General features: G+C 44.5%; 2 protein-coding genes across 7 annotated transcripts in view; one reads left to right on the plus strand and one right to left on the minus strand.

The window, feature by feature from the left end:
* Nucleotides 1–14240, plus strand: part of Ubp1 (upstream binding protein 1) — a 46822-nt gene extending 32582 nt beyond the window's left edge. For 2 of the 4 annotated variants that reach the window (XM_021172131.1, XM_029481416.1), the window contains 8 exons: nucleotides 1688–1791; nucleotides 3379–3433; nucleotides 3634–3727; nucleotides 6436–6526; nucleotides 7256–7374; nucleotides 9836–9978; nucleotides 10611–10662; nucleotides 12421–14240. In XM_021172131.1, the coding sequence (XP_021027790.1) occupies nucleotides 1688–1791; nucleotides 3379–3433; nucleotides 3634–3727; nucleotides 6436–6526; nucleotides 7256–7374; nucleotides 9836–9978; nucleotides 10611–10662; nucleotides 12421–12458 (696 nt within the window). In that variant the 3' untranslated portion in view covers nucleotides 12459–14240. Of the gene's footprint in view, nucleotides 1–1687; nucleotides 1792–3378; nucleotides 3434–3633; nucleotides 3728–6435; nucleotides 6527–6693; nucleotides 7232–7255; nucleotides 7375–9835; nucleotides 9979–10610; nucleotides 10663–12420 lie in introns of those variants that run through there. The other 2 variants (XM_021172132.2, XM_029481417.1) reach the window with 2 other exon arrangements.
* Fbxl2 (F-box and leucine rich repeat protein 2) overlaps nucleotides 825–17394 on the minus strand; it is a 40004-nt gene continuing 23434 nt past the window's right edge. For 2 of the 3 annotated variants that reach the window (XM_029481418.1, XM_029481420.1), the window contains 2 exons: nucleotides 16446–16658; nucleotides 14203–15934 (listed from right to left, as the gene is read on the minus strand). In XM_029481418.1, the coding sequence (XP_029337278.1) occupies nucleotides 15827–15934; nucleotides 16446–16658 (321 nt within the window). In that variant the 3' untranslated portion in view covers nucleotides 14203–15826. Of the gene's footprint in view, nucleotides 977–14202; nucleotides 15935–16445; nucleotides 16659–17394 lie in introns of those variants that run through there. The other variant, XR_003837565.1, reaches the window with a different exon arrangement.

Here is a 17394-nt window from a genome sequence, read left to right on the forward strand (position 1 = left end):
GCCACTTTTAAACGCTGCCTTACTGTGATCGCCTTTATGCCTGGAGGCCTTACATAACCTCCATTGCTTTAAAGATTTACATGTCTTTATTTTACATGTATGAACATCTTGCCTGCATGCATGTCTGTGCACCACATGTGTACAGTGCCTGGGAGGCCTGAAGATGGTGCTGGATACTCTGGAACTGGAGTGACAGCTGGTTGTAAGTCACCATGTGGGTGCTGAGAACTGAACTCAGGTCCTCTGCAAGAATGGTGTGTGCTCTTTATTCCTAAGCAGCTCCAGCCCAGCAACTCCAGTTCTTTGCAATTCAAGGCTGACCTTGAACTAATGGCAGTCTTTCTTTCTTGGCCTCCTGAATTTTGGGATTGCAAGTATTGTATTCTTGGATAAAATAGATTTTTCTGAACTGGGAAGAAAGTTTTCTTATTTTAAATTTAGGGTCTCATGTAGCTGAGGTTGGCCTTAAACTTCTGATCATCTTGCCTCCACCTCCCAAGCCTGATTACAGACATGTGCTGCCAAGCCTGGCTTGAAATTTAATCTTTAGATTTTCTTAATGACTATAGATTAAACTTGGGTAAGAAATTAAATACTGTGTGTATGCCAGCAACCCAAGTTTTGTCTACAAAGCTCAAGTGGTGGAAGGAGAGAACAGACTCCCCAGAGTGTCCCTTGACCTCCATGTGCATGCTATGGCAGGTATATAAACGCACACACACATGTATGTAAATAAGTAAATGTAATTTTAAAAGGAAAAACTCATTAGGACAAGTTTATTAAAATAATTATGCAAATTTTAATGAATAGTTGATAAATATAAAAATGGACAAAACAGATAAAACTGGCATTTGCTTGGTTGTGCAGAGTCTTGAAACCCCAGTGCTAGGTTGGATGTGATGTCTTTCTTCTCTCAGATGGGAGCAGGCTGATTATAAAGGGGAACCCTTGAAACTACCATTCTCGGCAAGAACACCTGTAGAAAGATTACTGGTTGTTAGGTGGACCTTTGTGCAGCTCAGAAGGGAAAGTTTCTCCTTGATTACTGTGCCCTGCTCAGCATACGCTGGACATTGGCTTATTCAGTTTTATAACTATAATGTGCTTCTGAATTTTGCTTAAGGTTGAGAGATATTCAGTCTGCCATATCTTTTTTAGGAACTCACACACACACACCTGGCAGCACACCCACAATTGATAGGTTTGCATGCTAGCCTGTTCAGTAAATTTTATATCATGGTAGGTACTGATGAGGCTGCTCCCTGGCAGGGCTAAGGAGCAGTTAACAGAACCTAGCCACACCCAGATCACTGTGTAATGTCAGATGTTGCTTGTGAATCTTTGTCTGCTGTTTTTAAACCTTAAAACCTTGAGATGTATTTGCTGGAGCGTCTGACAGGAGATACTAGAAATGTATGTGTGTGTGTCTGTCTGCGTGCATGTGTGCGTGTGCATGCATGTAAGCTTTCAGAAAACAAATGTCTATAAATGTTGCTGCTATCATCATTCAGGATATCTTTAAGCTAAATGAGTGGCTTTTGCTGCACAAGGTAAATTTGACACATTTGATAGGCACTGGGCATCTTGTGTATTATGAGTTTGTATGGGCTCAGTTAGAGACCAGATGACAAAAGATTCCACCCATTTAAAAAGCGTGCTGTTAACTCATTTCTGTTTCTATCCTTAGTGTTCTCCATGGCCCGACACCCCTACAGCCTATGTGAATAACAGCCCTTCCCCAGCGCCCACTTTCACCTCCTCACAGCCGAGCACGTGCAGTGTCCCAGACAGGTACCTGGTTTGTGGGGCCCTGTGCTTGCACCTAACCATTGCTCCTTCAGGTCCTATCCATGTGGCCTTTATGTGTGTCTGCGTCAGGTGCTAGAAAATAGCCCATGCATGGGTCAGAGTCTTCACCTGACAGCCTTTGTGTACCTGCTGTGTCTCACACGTTGACATTACAGTAACTGCAGAGAAGCATTCTCTTCAGATACTGAAACAGGGAGACCTCCAGTTTGAGGCCAGCCTCGGGGCTGTATAACAAGACCCTATCTGAGAGAGTTCAGCTAAGGACCCTAGGGTGAGTGGTTGATGGGAGGTTCTGATATGAATATATTAAGATTACATTGATTACGAAGCACAGTGGACTATGAGTTACCACATGACACAGGTTATTTTTTTGTACTGTTTCTTACCCTCTTAGCAAATGTAGTTTTAGTTGAGTATTTAAGATTTAAAGGAAAGACCTTTGTTTTTTTTTTTAGAGACTGTAGTGGCTTTCAAATCAGGACCTCTGGATTTCATTGAATGTGTTATCTGGCTTTCATAGCTGAGAGTCCAGGGAACTCAGAATGGGAGCTGCATAGGCAGAGGCCTCTATAAGTCTTTGGCTTCTAAAATCTTGCTGGAGAACAGTAGTTCAGAAGTTCCTGCTTTTAGGAAGTTTTTTATGGGACAGAAAAATGAAGAAAGCTTGAGATGGCAGGGGAAAGTTCTCTGTGTCGGTCTTTTGTTGACAGGATCTGGTAAGCAAAAACGACAAAATCTCACTTTCCTTCTGTGGAGATGAAAAATCTAGCCAGGAGCCTGTTTGCAAGTAGTGGTTGTATCTGCAAGTAGAAAATTCTCAGGGACCAGGGGGACCAGAGAGGCAGTGGGTAAGAGAGGATAAGTCTCTTGTGTTTCCTGTCTGGGTGTGAGAGCAAATGGCTGTAATCTAGAGATGAGCTTTGAATTGTATGCCTTAGTCGTCTAGATGTTTCCTGAGTGCCCACTGTATTTCCAGCATGGCCCCACTTGCTGAGATACAGAAAGGACAAGACAAATTCCCATTGGAAGGGGCTTAAGATGTGCTGAATGGAGAGTAATGTAAGGCTTAGGACCTGGGGGGCAGTTCTGAGAAAGGAACCCTGCTCATGTTCACAGTTGTCTTTATACCTTTGACTCCCATGTTTGTTTCATTTCCTTTACTCATGGGCGGATGTATTAACTAATGAGGAAGGCTTGTCTATTTAGTTAGGGTCACTGTTTCTTATAGCCTAATTTTTTCTTAGAATGTTTTATGGTTATTTTTAGCTGTTTTTCTTATTTAGTTTCGCATATTTTCCTAACTAAGATGAATGCATACTGTCCCCATTTTCCTGGCACCCATATAAACACTCAAGGAAACCCTTCCCAGTGCTGACTCGCATACGGAGGTGCTGTGTTGTACCTGTGTCCTGTCCTCCTCCCCTCCCTACTGTGCTGCATTCGTGTTGCAAGCTTACACAGCTCTTTCTACACTGTTGTCCTATCTCAAACTGCCTGTGCAATAGATAGTTTTTAATTTCTTAATGTAAAAATAAATTAAAAACCATTCCTTTCTTTTCCTTTCTCCAGCAATTCTTCATCCCCAAATCACCAGGGAGATGGAGCTGCACAAGCATCTGGGGAAGTAAGTGCATTTCCTTAGACCACTAACCACATAGAAAGGTTCTAGCCAGACTAGGGGGCCGCTCAGTCGTCAGCTTGGGCTCTGACTTGAGATTTTAAAGCCTTTTGAGTTTTGCTTAAAGAGTCTTCATGACATGCCAATGACTTTTAAAGCTTGAATAGTTTTATCCATGCTCTTTTTTTTTTTTTTTTAATTAATAGCAAATTCAGCCTTCAGCTACCACCCAGGAAACACAGCAGTGGCTGCTCAAAAACAGGTTCTCTTCCTACACAAGACTGTTCTCTAATTTTTCAGGTATGTATATATGTGTGCATGCATGAGAATATTTTATTTGTATGTTTTCCTGCTTTTGTTAATGAAGAATTTTGAAACTTTTGAAATACTTTTAGATGAATCTATTACAAACAAGAAAAAAATACATTATCTCTCAGTTTTCCTCAGTTGTAACACCCTGTTAAATTCTTCCAAACCAGGAAATTCCACTCATTTTGGTTATATTTAGTTCTATGTGGTATTTTCATTCTATTTATTTTTATTAGTTTAAAATTATCTATGTGCCTGTCTCTGGGTATATGCATGTGAGTGTAGGTGCCCACAGAAGCCAGAAGTGTCAGATCCCCTGAAGCTGGAATTAGTAGTTATGACATCCCCAACATGGGTGCTAGGACCTGAACTTAGGTCCTCTGCAAGAACAGCATGTGCTCTTACTTACCTGGTAAGCCATCTCTCCAGCCCCAATGCTAACTTAGTTTGAGATAACATTTTTCTTAATGATAAATTGGAAAGACAGTTAAGAGATGACTCAGCACACATTCTCTCAGTTTCTCACAAAACTACAGTATACTGTTGTGAACAGAAGTCAACACTAATAACGTGGATGTATAGATCTGTCACTGCGCAGTGAATGTAGCTCTATGCATCTACTACTGCAGTTAAGATATGTATACATGTAGGGTATCTGTCTACACAGGTACTGTCTGTCTTGCTGTCTCATAGTAAGGTCATCTGAGAATGTTAAACAGATAACGTCCTATAGTATGTGACCCTTTGAATCTGGCCTTTTTTTCCTTGGTCTTATGAGTTCAGGTCCCATAAGGCTGACCTGTGTCCTGTAGCTTGAACCTTTTCACATAGAGCAATGATCTCAGTTGTGTGGCCTTGCTCAGCTATATGTGTCGTAGACAGCCTGCTCTTTTTCTGCACAGGAAACTAAGAGAATGTTTTGGTAGGACTTTAGGTGTCAAGCAGCATTGCCCTGGGGCATACAGGAGAGAGCATTCGGAACCAGGGGCAGTCCTTGTACTTTTGCCCATAGTACATTTGCTAATGAGTCCTAACCAAACATTCTGAGAGCGCTGGCCACAGAGATGTGGCCGCTAGCATTCCTTTTGCTTGTGTATGGAGCCATTGAAACAGTTTAAAAAGACAGACATATCTGTGCACATGCCCAGAGGAAAGCCTGGTTTTACAAACAGTGATGTTTTTATTATGTCATTTATTATATTGTTTGTACACTGGGTACTTATTCCTCATGTAGCTCTTGAACTCTAAAATTAAAATTCCTTGTAGAAATCATTTGCTTGCTGGCATCCACCTTTTTATATGATTAAATAAAGCCTTTAATGTGTGAAAACCTAGAAATTAGAGAGATGAAGTTTATGAGCCCTTATATAGGGCAAGTGGATGAAGAGCAGACATAGAACAGCCTTTAATATCTGGGACTTGCATGTTACTGCATGTTCTGTGGAGCTGTAAGACTCTCCTTGTACGCAGTGATCACAGGGCTTGGCGTTCTGCACTTTCCTTAACCTGAGGCCTTCCTCTCAAGGGTTCCTGCTGAGCCGCTCTCTGGCACGTCACCTGAGCTGCAGCACCAAGGAGAATGGCAGGAGACAGTGAGGACAGTGAGGTCTCCTAGGTGGTCAGTCACAGTTCAGAGCTGGGATTCACCATCACCAGCTGGGATATATCTCTCTTCATGAGTTATAGATGTCACAACTAGCATCCCTGCTTCAGAGCTGTGTGACCCTAATAGACAGAGAACCTCTTTCTCTGCTATTTCTTTCCAAGAGTGACTCCATACAGGCTCACGTCTCATGGGAGTTAGGCCTCTCTGGTTTTTATTTCTTTATAAGCTAGGACTCTGTCAAGCCCTTTCATTTGAGCCTCTGAAACGAAGCGAGCAAGTGAACGAGCAAGTGAAGCAACCCCGTTATCTTCTGCATATGGGAGTAGATGTTTATTATATGAAGTCATTCCTTAATTCTAGAAGGTCTTGGCTGATATTAAAAGAGTAAAAAGATTTTGTGTACATCTCCAAATATAGTAAGTATTGAGTACATGAAAGACTTCCTCTGACTGCCCCACTTCACTGTGCCCAGTGCTTGTCAGTCTTGTAGCTACTTCTCCCTTATATACACGGCCCTTTTTGATGCTTTTAAGGCAAATCCTAGACACCAAGTACGTAGGGAAGCAATCTGAAGGAGCAGAGTGATTTTCTACTAAGCTCTCCTGTTAGAACGGGCTGTGGAGATGGAACTTTATAGTGTCTAACTTGATATTGCACACAGTGGTGTAATGGAACCCGCTCGCCACTTTGCTTCTCACTCACTGGTGACTTTAGGCAAAGTTCCCCAACCGTCAGTATTCCATTTAAGTTTTTCAAAAGGAAGAAAAGCAACAGCAGGGCTTTAGGGAGGTTCAGAAACAGGGTCATCCACAGCCCAGCAACAAGGAAAGAAAGGCAGTAAGGCGTCTTGTATTGGGAGGGAGCAGACAGGCCTTCCGGCCATGGTCCCTGACTTATCAGCTTCTGGCACCTTGTTACCACAGCATGTTGTTTCTCTAAGGGACAGATGTGTTCCTGTGTTAATCGTGGCTGTGTGTACTCCAGGACACCTGTTGCTGCGCAGAAGGACAGACCCGTGCAGTGACACCGGCTGTGAAGCAGCAGCTCTGTCCATCCCTGTCTTGCTTATTTGAGGATCTCTGCTGTTTTCCAGGTGCCGACTTATTAAAGCTGACAAAGGAGGATTTAGTTCAGATCTGTGGTGCAGCCGATGGAATTCGGCTCTATAATTCCCTGAAGTCAAGGTAAAATACCACAGACTATTTTGCGTGAGCTGAAAGTGGACTTTTCTCTGCGTGGGGGCTTTGGTGGGCAGAATGTGTTTCCACGCTAGGTTGGCGTGTGCCTGTGTGTGCCACCAAGCATCGGCAGCATTGTGCTCACGAGAAGACTGTTTTGTGTACACCTTCAGGGCAGGCACTGATGAGGGCAGAGGTAGACTAAGACTGGTAGCAATGCACATGGGCAGGACTGATTTCTTGAAGACGACTGGGTTTGTTGCCAAGAAAACAAAACTTCTAATTTAGGTGAGCTCTACAGAATCTATGGTTTTCAAGGTCATGATTATTGTTAAGCAGTTATTAAATGTGAACTTGTAACTGTCAATTAGAATGCTAGCTAGCACTGTGACTGTGCTGGCTTTGAGACCCACTGCTGCCATTACTGTCTCTAGACTTGTGTGCTGAGACTTGAGTAAACTCCAGCCTTACTGATTTCAAATTGCTTAATCAATCTTAAAACTTAAATTTACCAGCATCTGACAGACCATCTCAATGGTTTAGAGTCTGGACCTGTGATAGTTGGTGTGAGGTGTGTGGTTTTTAATATTTTTATTAGAAAATTATTTTGCATAATGAAATAACACTGTAAAGTTCTCACCAGGAAAACTAGACCGTAGATTCCTGTAGTTATTGATTGTACGTGCTGGGGCAGCTTACCCTCACAGTCTCATTGATGGCATCTTCTGATTACAGGTCGGTTAGGCCCCGCTTAACCATCTATGTCTGCCAGGAGCAGCCGAGTAGCACTGCGCTGCAAGGGCAGCCACAAGCTGCAGGCAGTGGAGGTGAAAGTGGCGGTGGGACGCCCTCCGGTGGGTATTGAGGGCATTTCCTTCCCTCAGACAGACTGATGTGAGTGCAGGACTGCTGAGCACTAGGAGCAGCTGTAGGGTCAAGACCTGGGCAAAGGAGGAAACTAGAACTTTCTTTGTCCTCAGCTATGCATGCTGTAGATCTCTTTTTATGACTTTTATGTAAGAAATTCCCAGCAGTCAGTACAGTAATTTGGTTGAGGCCTTTCTGGATAAATGTCACATTGGTTGCTTGCTGGGGAAAGAGGTTGTTGTTTTGGTTTTGGTTTTTTAGGTCTTTTCCCCCTCCATTTCACTAAATCGATGGGGACTGGGGGACACAACTCCTGACTATCACACATGAACAAAGACAAGTGGATGTAGCAGTCTTCCTCCAGTGTAGACCCACCTGGGGTGAGCATCCATTGTGTTCCATGCAGGCAGGATGGTGGGAGCTGTGTATTTAAGGGTCAGGGTTAGCACAAGCTGTATAGTTTACCTTCTGACTAAGGAGGACTTCTTTGCCTTGCAGATTTATCTCAGTTGGACAGTGTGAAGCACTCTGGCCTCTCCTGTCTCCTTTTCCCTCCCTCCTTTGATTAGAAACACTTTAGGAGTATGACAGGTTGGGCCCAGGTCTTACTAGGTAGCCTAAGCTGGTCTCGGCACTGCCATTCTCCTGCTTTATCCTCCAAAGCACCAAGGTTACCGGTGTGCAGCAGCACACCTTGCTCTCATTTGTGTGATGGTATCAATGTCCCCTCTTCTCACATTCTGAAACAGAATGACGGTGACATCCAGCTTCAGAGAAACATGTATTGCATCATTCTAAGAGGTAGCTGATAGTAGTGGAGCTCTGAGAAATGCCTCATGGCTTGGATTTCTTTAAATGAATGGAAGAGCAGTAATCACAGCTGTGGCTTTTAAGACTAAGGACATGAGATTCTTCTTTTTGGGGTTTGTTTTGTTTTTGTTTTTTTGTTTTTTTTTTTAAGACAGGGTTTCTCTGTGTAGCCTTGGCTGTCCTGGAACTCACTCTGTAGACCAGGCTGGCCTCGAACTCAGAAATCCACCTGCCTCTGCCCCCCAAGTGCTGGAATTAAGGGCGTGCATCACCACTGCCCAGCAGGTCATGAGATTCTTAAAGGAGCTCTCTGTATCACCGTCATACACATCACTCACATTTTGCCGGGAGTGTAGTATTAGGGAATATGTGTGTTCAGAGATGAGTGTTGTAGGGGAGGAGGTGGAGACATGGGAGACCTTTATTTTATCCTTAACCATTTAAATTTAGTGAGCTGAAGACCAGGTAGTAACTCTTTAGACACAGGGGCTTTCCTGCACTGAACTCGTTCACATGCCTGCCCTCTGTGACTTCTTCAAGGCTGTGATAAATAGCTTTGACCCTGTTCCTATAAACAGAAAGTTGTTTCATTTTATTGAAAGAAGCAGAGGGCAGGAAGGAGTCCCCACACACTGACGTGGTGCTCCTCCAGCACTGTCGTCAGTCTGAGGTCTAACCTAAGCTGCTCAGAACGGTTCCTGTGCATGGCATGGCGCTGCTCACTTCCCTGGTGAGGCCCATGTCTGGTTTGAGCAGGACGCACTTGACTAATGCTGACACACAGACTCATAGTGCCGTTGCCATTGTATTCAAGGCATGGACAGAAATGTCAGACAGTAGATGTTGAACTGAGGCTGGGACTTGCTAAGGAAGAATCAGACTCCATTTTCTGTATCCTTATTTTTCATAGGGTGCTGTCTCCATTTTTTTTTTTTAATTTTGGGGGGTATTGGAGGTGACAGATAATTTTTAGTCTTATATCCTCATTTGGAGAATTACTGGTTTAGACTCCTTTTAGAGTTTTTTATGCACAATTAGAAACACACTTTTTTTTTTTTAAGCTTGCTCCTCCCATTGTGCCCACAACAGGACATTGTAACCCATGGACATATTTTTTCATCCTTTGTCCCCCTTTGTCCTAGTCCGTTACCCTGGTGACTCTGATCCCTGATGCTTTTCTTTTACCCCTCACTATATGAAGCTGTTATAGAGAAATGAAAGTCATAGTTTTATACAGAGTGTTTATTCTACATGAGCATAAATAATGTGCTCTTGTATGTCAATTAGGTAGGTAGAGAATTTAAAGGGGCAAAGAAAGGTTACCTTGTCCCTGTTTCTAAATTTGAATTTTATTATTTTGGCACTTTGAAAAGATAGACTGGGGGCTGGAGAGACGGCTCAGCAGTTAAGAGCACTGACTGCTCTTTCGGAGGTCCAGAGTTCAAATCCCAGTAACCACATGGTGGCTCACAACCATCTGTAATGAGATTGGATGCCCTCTTTTGGTGTAGCTGAAGACAGCTACAGTGTACTTACATATAATAAATAAATCTTTTTAAAAAAAGAAAAGATAGACTGTATGTAGATCAAGTGTAAAACGTCATAGTATTGTTAAAGTGCTATCTTTCTCTTTTTCAGTTTATCATGCAATCTACTTGGAAGAAATGGTTGCCTCAGAAGTTGCTCGAAAACTTGCCTCGGTGTTTAATATTCCTTTTCACCAAATTAACCAGGTTTACAGACAGGGCCCCACTGGTATCCACATTCTTGTTAGTGACCAGGTAAATCAAACAGGTAGTAGTCCCCTCCTCCTGCCAATGGGCACTCATATCGTGTCGGAATATTAGAAATGCTGCTGGCCTCTTTTACAATAGTCATTTTTAAATACAACCATGATCAAAATAGTATCCTCGTAGCAGAAGGAATACAGTCAGGGAGAGGGCCTGAGCTTTCCCTGGCCTTTTTGAACTTGGATGCTTCTGGAGCTCTAAGGTTTGTGTGTGTGGCAGACTTTGGTCCTTTCTTTGAGGCGAGGCATTAGGTAGGTTCTCCCTTTGCACACTGTTGGAAGAGCAGCAATTTTAAAACATTTACTATTAGAAGTACAACTCACCTGTGCTCTAGCTATGTTCACTGACAAGCAGTAGTAGTGGGAAACAGCTTGTATAATCTTTAAGTCAGTCTTCACAGGACCTGGCACAACAGGCTCCTCGGTGGCTCACAAATGACAGGTGAAAACTTTTACTATCTCATACTGCTGTCCATCAGGAATGACTAGGATTGTGTAGTTGTGTAAGAGAGATGCACACGTTATGTTGTAGTCCTTTATAAATTTATAAATTTAAATCGTTTCTAGTCAGTTAAGGACTGATAGATCTTAATTATACTTATTATGTCTGCTTTATCCTTCTAGATGGTTCAGAACTTTCAAGATGAGACTTGTTTTTTATTCTCCACAGTAAAAGGTACTTTTCATGTATGTGCCTTGGTGTGTTGTGATCATGAAGGACACTGTGCCCTGATTAGAAGCTCTCATGTATGTGCATATTCTTGAAAAGGATATTTTTGCAAATTTTAAAAGAGGTTGGAATATGGACAAACAGTATGTTTAGTGTTTGTAATAAAAAGGGTTGGTTTTTATAGATAACCTGAAACCAAACAATCTATTCACCCAGTGTTTGCTGAGCATTTTGTCCAAGAGAGCACTCTGGTAGTGCTTAAATGAAACAAGGGCTCAGGGAATCCCATTTTGTGTGTGTGTGTGTGGCAGAGGAGGGGGGGGTCAGAATTGGCCACAGGCACAGAAATTGACCACCAGGATTAGGTGTCATGCAGGAATACGACAGTGTCAGGCTTATGGGAGCTGGGTCACAGACAGCTTTCTGAGGTGGTCTAGAAAAGGAAAAGCTGGCCACAGGGCTCACTCAGGGCAGAGAGGGACTGTGCAGGAGAATGCACTTGGCTTCTGTGAGGCCTGGAAGAAGGCAGGCCATGCTGTGTGAGGGTGAGCAGAGCAGTGGGGTCAGGGAGAGAGGCAGGCCCTGGGACGTAGTGATGGCCAGCGACGATGGTTCACATGGGTTGGGAAGTCAGTGAAGTGGTTTAAACAAAGGGACAATAGGATTGGGGTTTCCTTCTATGCTCACTGTGGAGACAAATGACAAGACTGGAACAGGGGAGTCCATAGGGGCCAGAGGCAAAAGGAGTGTATAGATGCAGACAGGGCCCAGTTGGCTCCTGGTTTGGTGGAAGAATAGTTGTGACTGCCAGGGCCGGTGGCTGTCTCATCCAAGGGGCAAGTCAACTTGGTATGTCAACCAGGCGGCTAATTGTACCATTCTGAGGAGCCTTGGGTTTCAGGTACTGATTTAGAGATTTTCAGATGTCAGTGTGACTAAAACCTAGGCAGGCTGTACAGAGCTAATTAGGGAGCAGTGTGGGAAGAGATCCAGGCTAGGTCAAGTGAGCTCCATACTACAAGGTAATGCTGATTAAGACCAGTTATATTAGTCTCAGCCCAGACCACACCCCAGAAGAAGAAGCAGTCTTGAGTCACATGGTGGTGACTCTGGAAAGGTACTGGCCAAAGGGGTTTGAAAATACGATTTCCTTTTCTACTTGATTGACTATCAAGCTACCTTCTGTGGGCACCTGCACATGTGAGACAGCAGAGAACTGGTTCACTGCTTACATGAAGAGACATCTTCAACTTTAAAATGTAATCACTTTGATTTTGCAAAACTAAAAAAACCAAGCAGCTCATGTTCCCTGGAGAGCATGTATCCGTGAGTCTGGGGAGCGCTGCACCATTAGCTCCCACAGGGTCTCTCCAGCCTCAGCTCTCTTTGTCCACGTGGACGCCTTCACGACTTCCTGAAGCCATTAGGTCTTGCTATATCTACCTCTTGAGGGTTCAGTTTTCCAGCAAAGAAACGTCCATCTACAGCAGAACCTGCAGGCTGCCTGCACATTTTCTGCAGGGCTTTCTCAGCTCTGCCCTCACATAGTGCTTTGGCCTATTTTGTGTTAGCATACAAGTGCATCTGCTGCTGCTCTCTTACGCCCTTGCCCTGTAGAGCTGGCAAATGATACAGGCTGGGCTCCCTGAGCAGGGCTGCAGGGCATGTGTCTGAGGGAAGAGGAGCTAGAACAGTGCAGTCAGTTTAATATTGTATCTCTTCTAAGCTTAGAAGCTTTAACACCCCCCCCTCTTTTTTTTGCAGCTGAAAATAATGATGGTATTCACATAATTTTGAAGTGATACCTTAAACAGACTGAACTCTATCCAGTACCAAATAAAGTCATGCTTAAAAGTGTGTGAAGACTGAATCCAAGAAGTCTTGGGATTGGATTTTACTGTGAAATGTTTCATATTGAAAACACAAGATGACCTTCCTAATGAGCTGTAGGAGAGGCAAATCTCCTCAGTGTCACTGCCACAGCCCCAGCATCCTCGTGAGAGAGAGAGAGCGAGCAAGCATGTCAGGTGACATTCGACCCAGCTTCTACCATGGTGGGCACAAGTACTTGCTTCCCTGGCAAGGGACAGGGGACAGAACCTCCCGAGCAGTCGCTGCTGCTTTTCACACTGTATGCAGTTTGAATTGAATGTAAAACTCAACCGTGGGCATTTACCTTTCTGTGCCAGTTTGGCTTTTGTTGCCTGAACCTTATGCTGGCCAGGGGAGGAGATAGGGTTGCCTCTGGGGGAGCTGCTCTGTACTGGGTGACACGGCCGTATGGGTCAGGTAAGAGGCTGAGCTCCTTCCTGAAGGTGGACATCAGAGGAGTCTTGCTAGACCAGAACCAAGCCGAGCTGAGCCGATGGGCAGACTGTACTCCCTGTCAGCCATACCGTGTGTGAGGTCAGTGTAAATCCTAATAGGTACTGAGGCTTGGGAGTTTGGCTTTGGCTTCCAGTTTTAGCTTCTGGATTTCACCTTTGAAACCTCCTTGCCTTTTAAACTCATGTGGTTTCCTTTTCTCGTCTCCCCATCCCCCACTTGAGCCTCCAGGTGTGTATACTCCCTTGTCCTGTGCCTGCTCTGTTCTTAAACATGTCTAAAGCCCTTCCCAGACCTCAGAACTAGATGATGGGGAAGCAGTATCATGTCTCTTATATTAAAGGGATTTTTTTTTAATGAGACAAAATTACCCTGGGAACACTAGATGTCATAACAAGACACTAAAATGTATCATAAACCCTCCCCCCCCCCTCAAATACCGAGTTTCAGTACAATCATGGCTAGATGGTGATTGGTAGGGGCTCTATACTCTGCATCGTTCTTGCTTTGTCTGTAGCAGGTGTGCCCGTGAGTCATGCGTGCACACAGCCATCACCTCTCCTCTCTCTCACGACCTCTCGTGAGGCCTGTGGCATATCCGAGTTTTTAAAAACTTCTTTCCATTTTAATTCTGTAGCATCTTTGCCCATTTGCTTAGCTGCTGGCTGTGACTGCGCTTGTTTGACCCTTGTTGTTCAGGTGGGTAGGAATAATTACGTTTTAAATGAAATCTCTTCCAGAAGACAGACTACTTCAATGGGTAAAGGCTTTAACAGCTTGTTTTATTCATACTGGGGATTAATTACTTGCCACAAAACAAACTGTCTCGATAATTTTCCTCTTGGGCTTGGCAGTGCTGTAGCCTTGCAGGCCCTGTAGGAGGGAGTGCTCCCATCCGTCCTTCCCTTTGCTTTGTGTGACCACATGCTTTCTGTACCACTCACTCACTTGGGAAAGAAGTGGACTTATCTCCTAATTGTTTTAGAATTTTGCTTGTCTATTTAGCTTTCCCTTTTGGATCTCATGATTTATGGAACAATAAATGTCATTTAATGCTGTGTATTATTTTGAATTCATTATCAGGTTTTAGAAGTGGGGTAAAAGTACTTACAGGCTCCTCAGACTTGAACTTGTGCTGAGCAGCACAAAGTGCTAGGCCGTCTCAGTGAAACTACCTGGCCCACGGCACCAGCAGTGTGCTACTTTGGTTATAGGATGTACAGTTCAGTGTAATAAATGTTTTCTGATTGTTTTGTAAATGTGTCACTCATTTCAAATCTAAGCTGCACAGTTGTCATCTGAGGTCACATGGACTCAAGGGTTGGCCTCGATGTGCATGGTGTAAGATGTCACTCCGATTTCCACAGAGGTGATGCAACTCAAGATACGTAGTTACACTAAGTGCCTGCTGCATACTTAGAGGAGACAGATCAGGCTCGAAGTCACATCATTCTAGCTCAGAAAAAATTCCATAGTTGTCTAAGGGTATTTCATAGAAGTGAGTTTCACGAGTCATTGGAGCAGGTCTAGGCGGTGCTTACTTAGCAGCTCCTCCATCAGTCATGCCCCACCCTCCACACAGCGCTACAGTTAAGTTGCTGTTGTGATAGTTGTACAGCAACATAATAGGAGGCAGCCGAACCTTTCATATCACAGTACTCCTTACAAGGAGTCGTTCGCATCTGCTTTCCCTCCCAGAGTGCAGTGGGGACACTGCATCTATACAGATGCTTAAGTGCTGTCCACCGAGGCAGAAGAAGCTCGCTCTTGCAGTTCTGGTTGGGGAGTGGTTGCTGGAAGGTTCAGCTACCATTATTAATATTGAAGGTGGGAGGTCTCAGTGGCACAGAGCAGCAGCACCGTAATAGTAAAAGACGGCATCCTGGGACAGGGACAGGAGCGCCTGCATTTGCAAAAATCTGACTCGAGTGAGCAAGGTGAGGTGTTGTGAGTCTGAAGCTGCAAATACTTCATTCATATGACAAGCTTTAAAACAGTTATGATTTCTAAAATTTCAGAGTAAATAAAAAAAACACATCCATTCTACATGCATCTGTTTGTTATTTTTACTTGATTATAGATAACTTAAGCCTTAATTCTGGATTTGCTTAAGGTTCCCGCAAATTTTTTGAGAAGTGTGGATGGACATAATTGGCTTTTTCCTTTAACAGAAATGCACTGTGTGCTGTAGAATCTGGCAGAGCTCATAATTCCCAGCGGATCAATGCAAGGGCTGGGGGGGGGGGAGGTTGGGTATGACGAGTTGACACAAACAGAAAGGTGAAGATCCTGCCTCACCCAGCTTAGAGGCCTTGTTTCTTTGGTGTCTTATGGAAGTATGTTAACATGCCTTTCACACACATTTCTACATATGAAACTACCAGCCATTCTGAGTTTGCAGTACAATCACGTTCATAAAGGTGCTATTTAGTCTTCAAAGTGGACAAGTCCTGCAGATGGATAGAAATTGCTATGCATTACATTCGGCCACTGGCTTAAGGATCAGGTAGAAACCAGCAGGCTCTTTTACTCTGCTCAAGTTGTGCAAACACTGAAGGTGTATATGTAGAATGCTGACAAAGCCAGGTGGGGCTTGTATACATAGGTACCCACCTCTGATGGGCTCTAGGTTGCACCACACCACTCTCGCTGTGGATGACACAGACCTGGATTTGCTTGTATCCTAGCAGTGTTAAGGTGAATAGCATCACCAGTTACTGTAATCTGTGCTGAAGTCTTTTACCTGTAATGTTTTCACCATGGAGAGTCGAGATTGGGTGATGATGGAACAGCCAGGAGACTGGTCTAACCTGGAGGATGGGGCCCGTGGCCTAAGCAGCTGCTGTCAGAGTATGACACAGCATCTGCACAGTCGATGTCCACTTCCTGCCACTGCTGGTGGAGGGGTGACTGGAGCAAAGTAGGCGTGGACTTTGACATGAGGAAGCTGAGCCTGGAAGGAAATGGAAAAAGTTGTCTGCCCTGGGATTGCGATTCTTGTATAACCTTTGAAAACCTCTAGTCCGTTTACAATTGATTACATTAATTAGGCAGGTAGAATGCTGTAAGCTAGAACTGTCCCTGTTAAATCCCCTCTAGCCCCGGCTCCCAAATCACCCTCTAAAGACGATTGGAAACACTTCTCTATAGTGGCAGTGATCTAAGGGTACATGTCTGAAGAAGCCTATGGTGGCGCTTGTGTAATCACAGTTTGTATAAACACACCAGACTAGAGAATCGGGTACTGAGTTTAGTACATTGTGTATGCCACAGCATGTATGTAGAGGTCAGAAAACAAGAGTTGGTTCTGTTACTTTGGTCCATGTTCTTGGCCATAAGATCAGGAAGACAGGCTTGGTAGCAAGCACCATTAACCTGCTGAGCCCACTCACAAGCCTGGATGTTGATTTCTGGGTATCCATCTCCCAGCTGCCAAGGAGAGCCTAGGAGGGACTAACACCTACCCGCATGCGCTTGATGCCTGCACGGGTGACCTGCTGGCAGTCGTAAAGCTCCAGTCGCTCCAGGCTTCGGCAGTTCTCCAGATGCTCCAGCGAGGCGTCCGTGACAAGAAGGCAGTTGTCCAGCTCCAGCACCCGGAGTCTCTCGTGCCCACAGGTGCTGCTGCTCAGGTGCAGGATCCCCTCGTCTGTGATGAGCTCACAGTGGGACAAGCTCTGGGGAGGAGAGGCACGCTAAGTTCCAGCTAGGAGAAGTGTCCAGAGTAACTGCTGGACTGTGGTGTGGTATGTCCTCTGTAAAGCACGTGCTGAAGACTTAGTGCCATGTGTGGGAAGGGTCACCATGAATAAATGGGAGGGCTGTAAGAGCTGGAGACTACCAACGCCTCATCTGACTGACAGCTTGCCATGCTTCGTTCTCCCCTGTCTAGTACCATAGGAAGTAAATCTGCAGTTTTCTGTAAGAGCTACCCCCACCATGGCTTTCCAACCAGAAACAGGAAAGACGCTTCAGGGGACAGTTCTGAGTTTACTCCCTTGAGCAGTTTTATGGCCCAGTTTGAGTAAAGGTGTCAATAGTAAAGCCAGTAGATTTACTGTCCTTGGCTAAAATGCACAGGGTTGGAAATGTGGTTCGGTAGTTAAAAGCACATACTGCTCACAGCTGGTAACTCCAGCGACAGGAGCATCCAGTCACGTGCATGGACCCTAGCACATACACGTACACATTAAAAGTGCACACATCCATGATTCAGTAGTGGCTATGCAATGAGATCCTGACCTTAGTCATATATCACCAGCCTCTTAGAAGTGGTAATTAACCAATCACGCGGGACCTGAGACTGCTTTGGTTGGGGAGGGAGAAATCCGGCCTACATAGGGCCACAAGCCTCTTCCGGTCAGAAAAGCACCGGGGTAGCTAGGGCGCAGGGTTGGCTGACACTCTCCAGCT

This window comes from Mus caroli, chromosome 9, assembly GCF_900094665.2.
Source record: "Mus caroli chromosome 9, CAROLI_EIJ_v1.1, whole genome shotgun sequence".
NCBI lineage: Eukaryota > Metazoa > Chordata > Mammalia > Rodentia > Muridae > Mus > Mus caroli.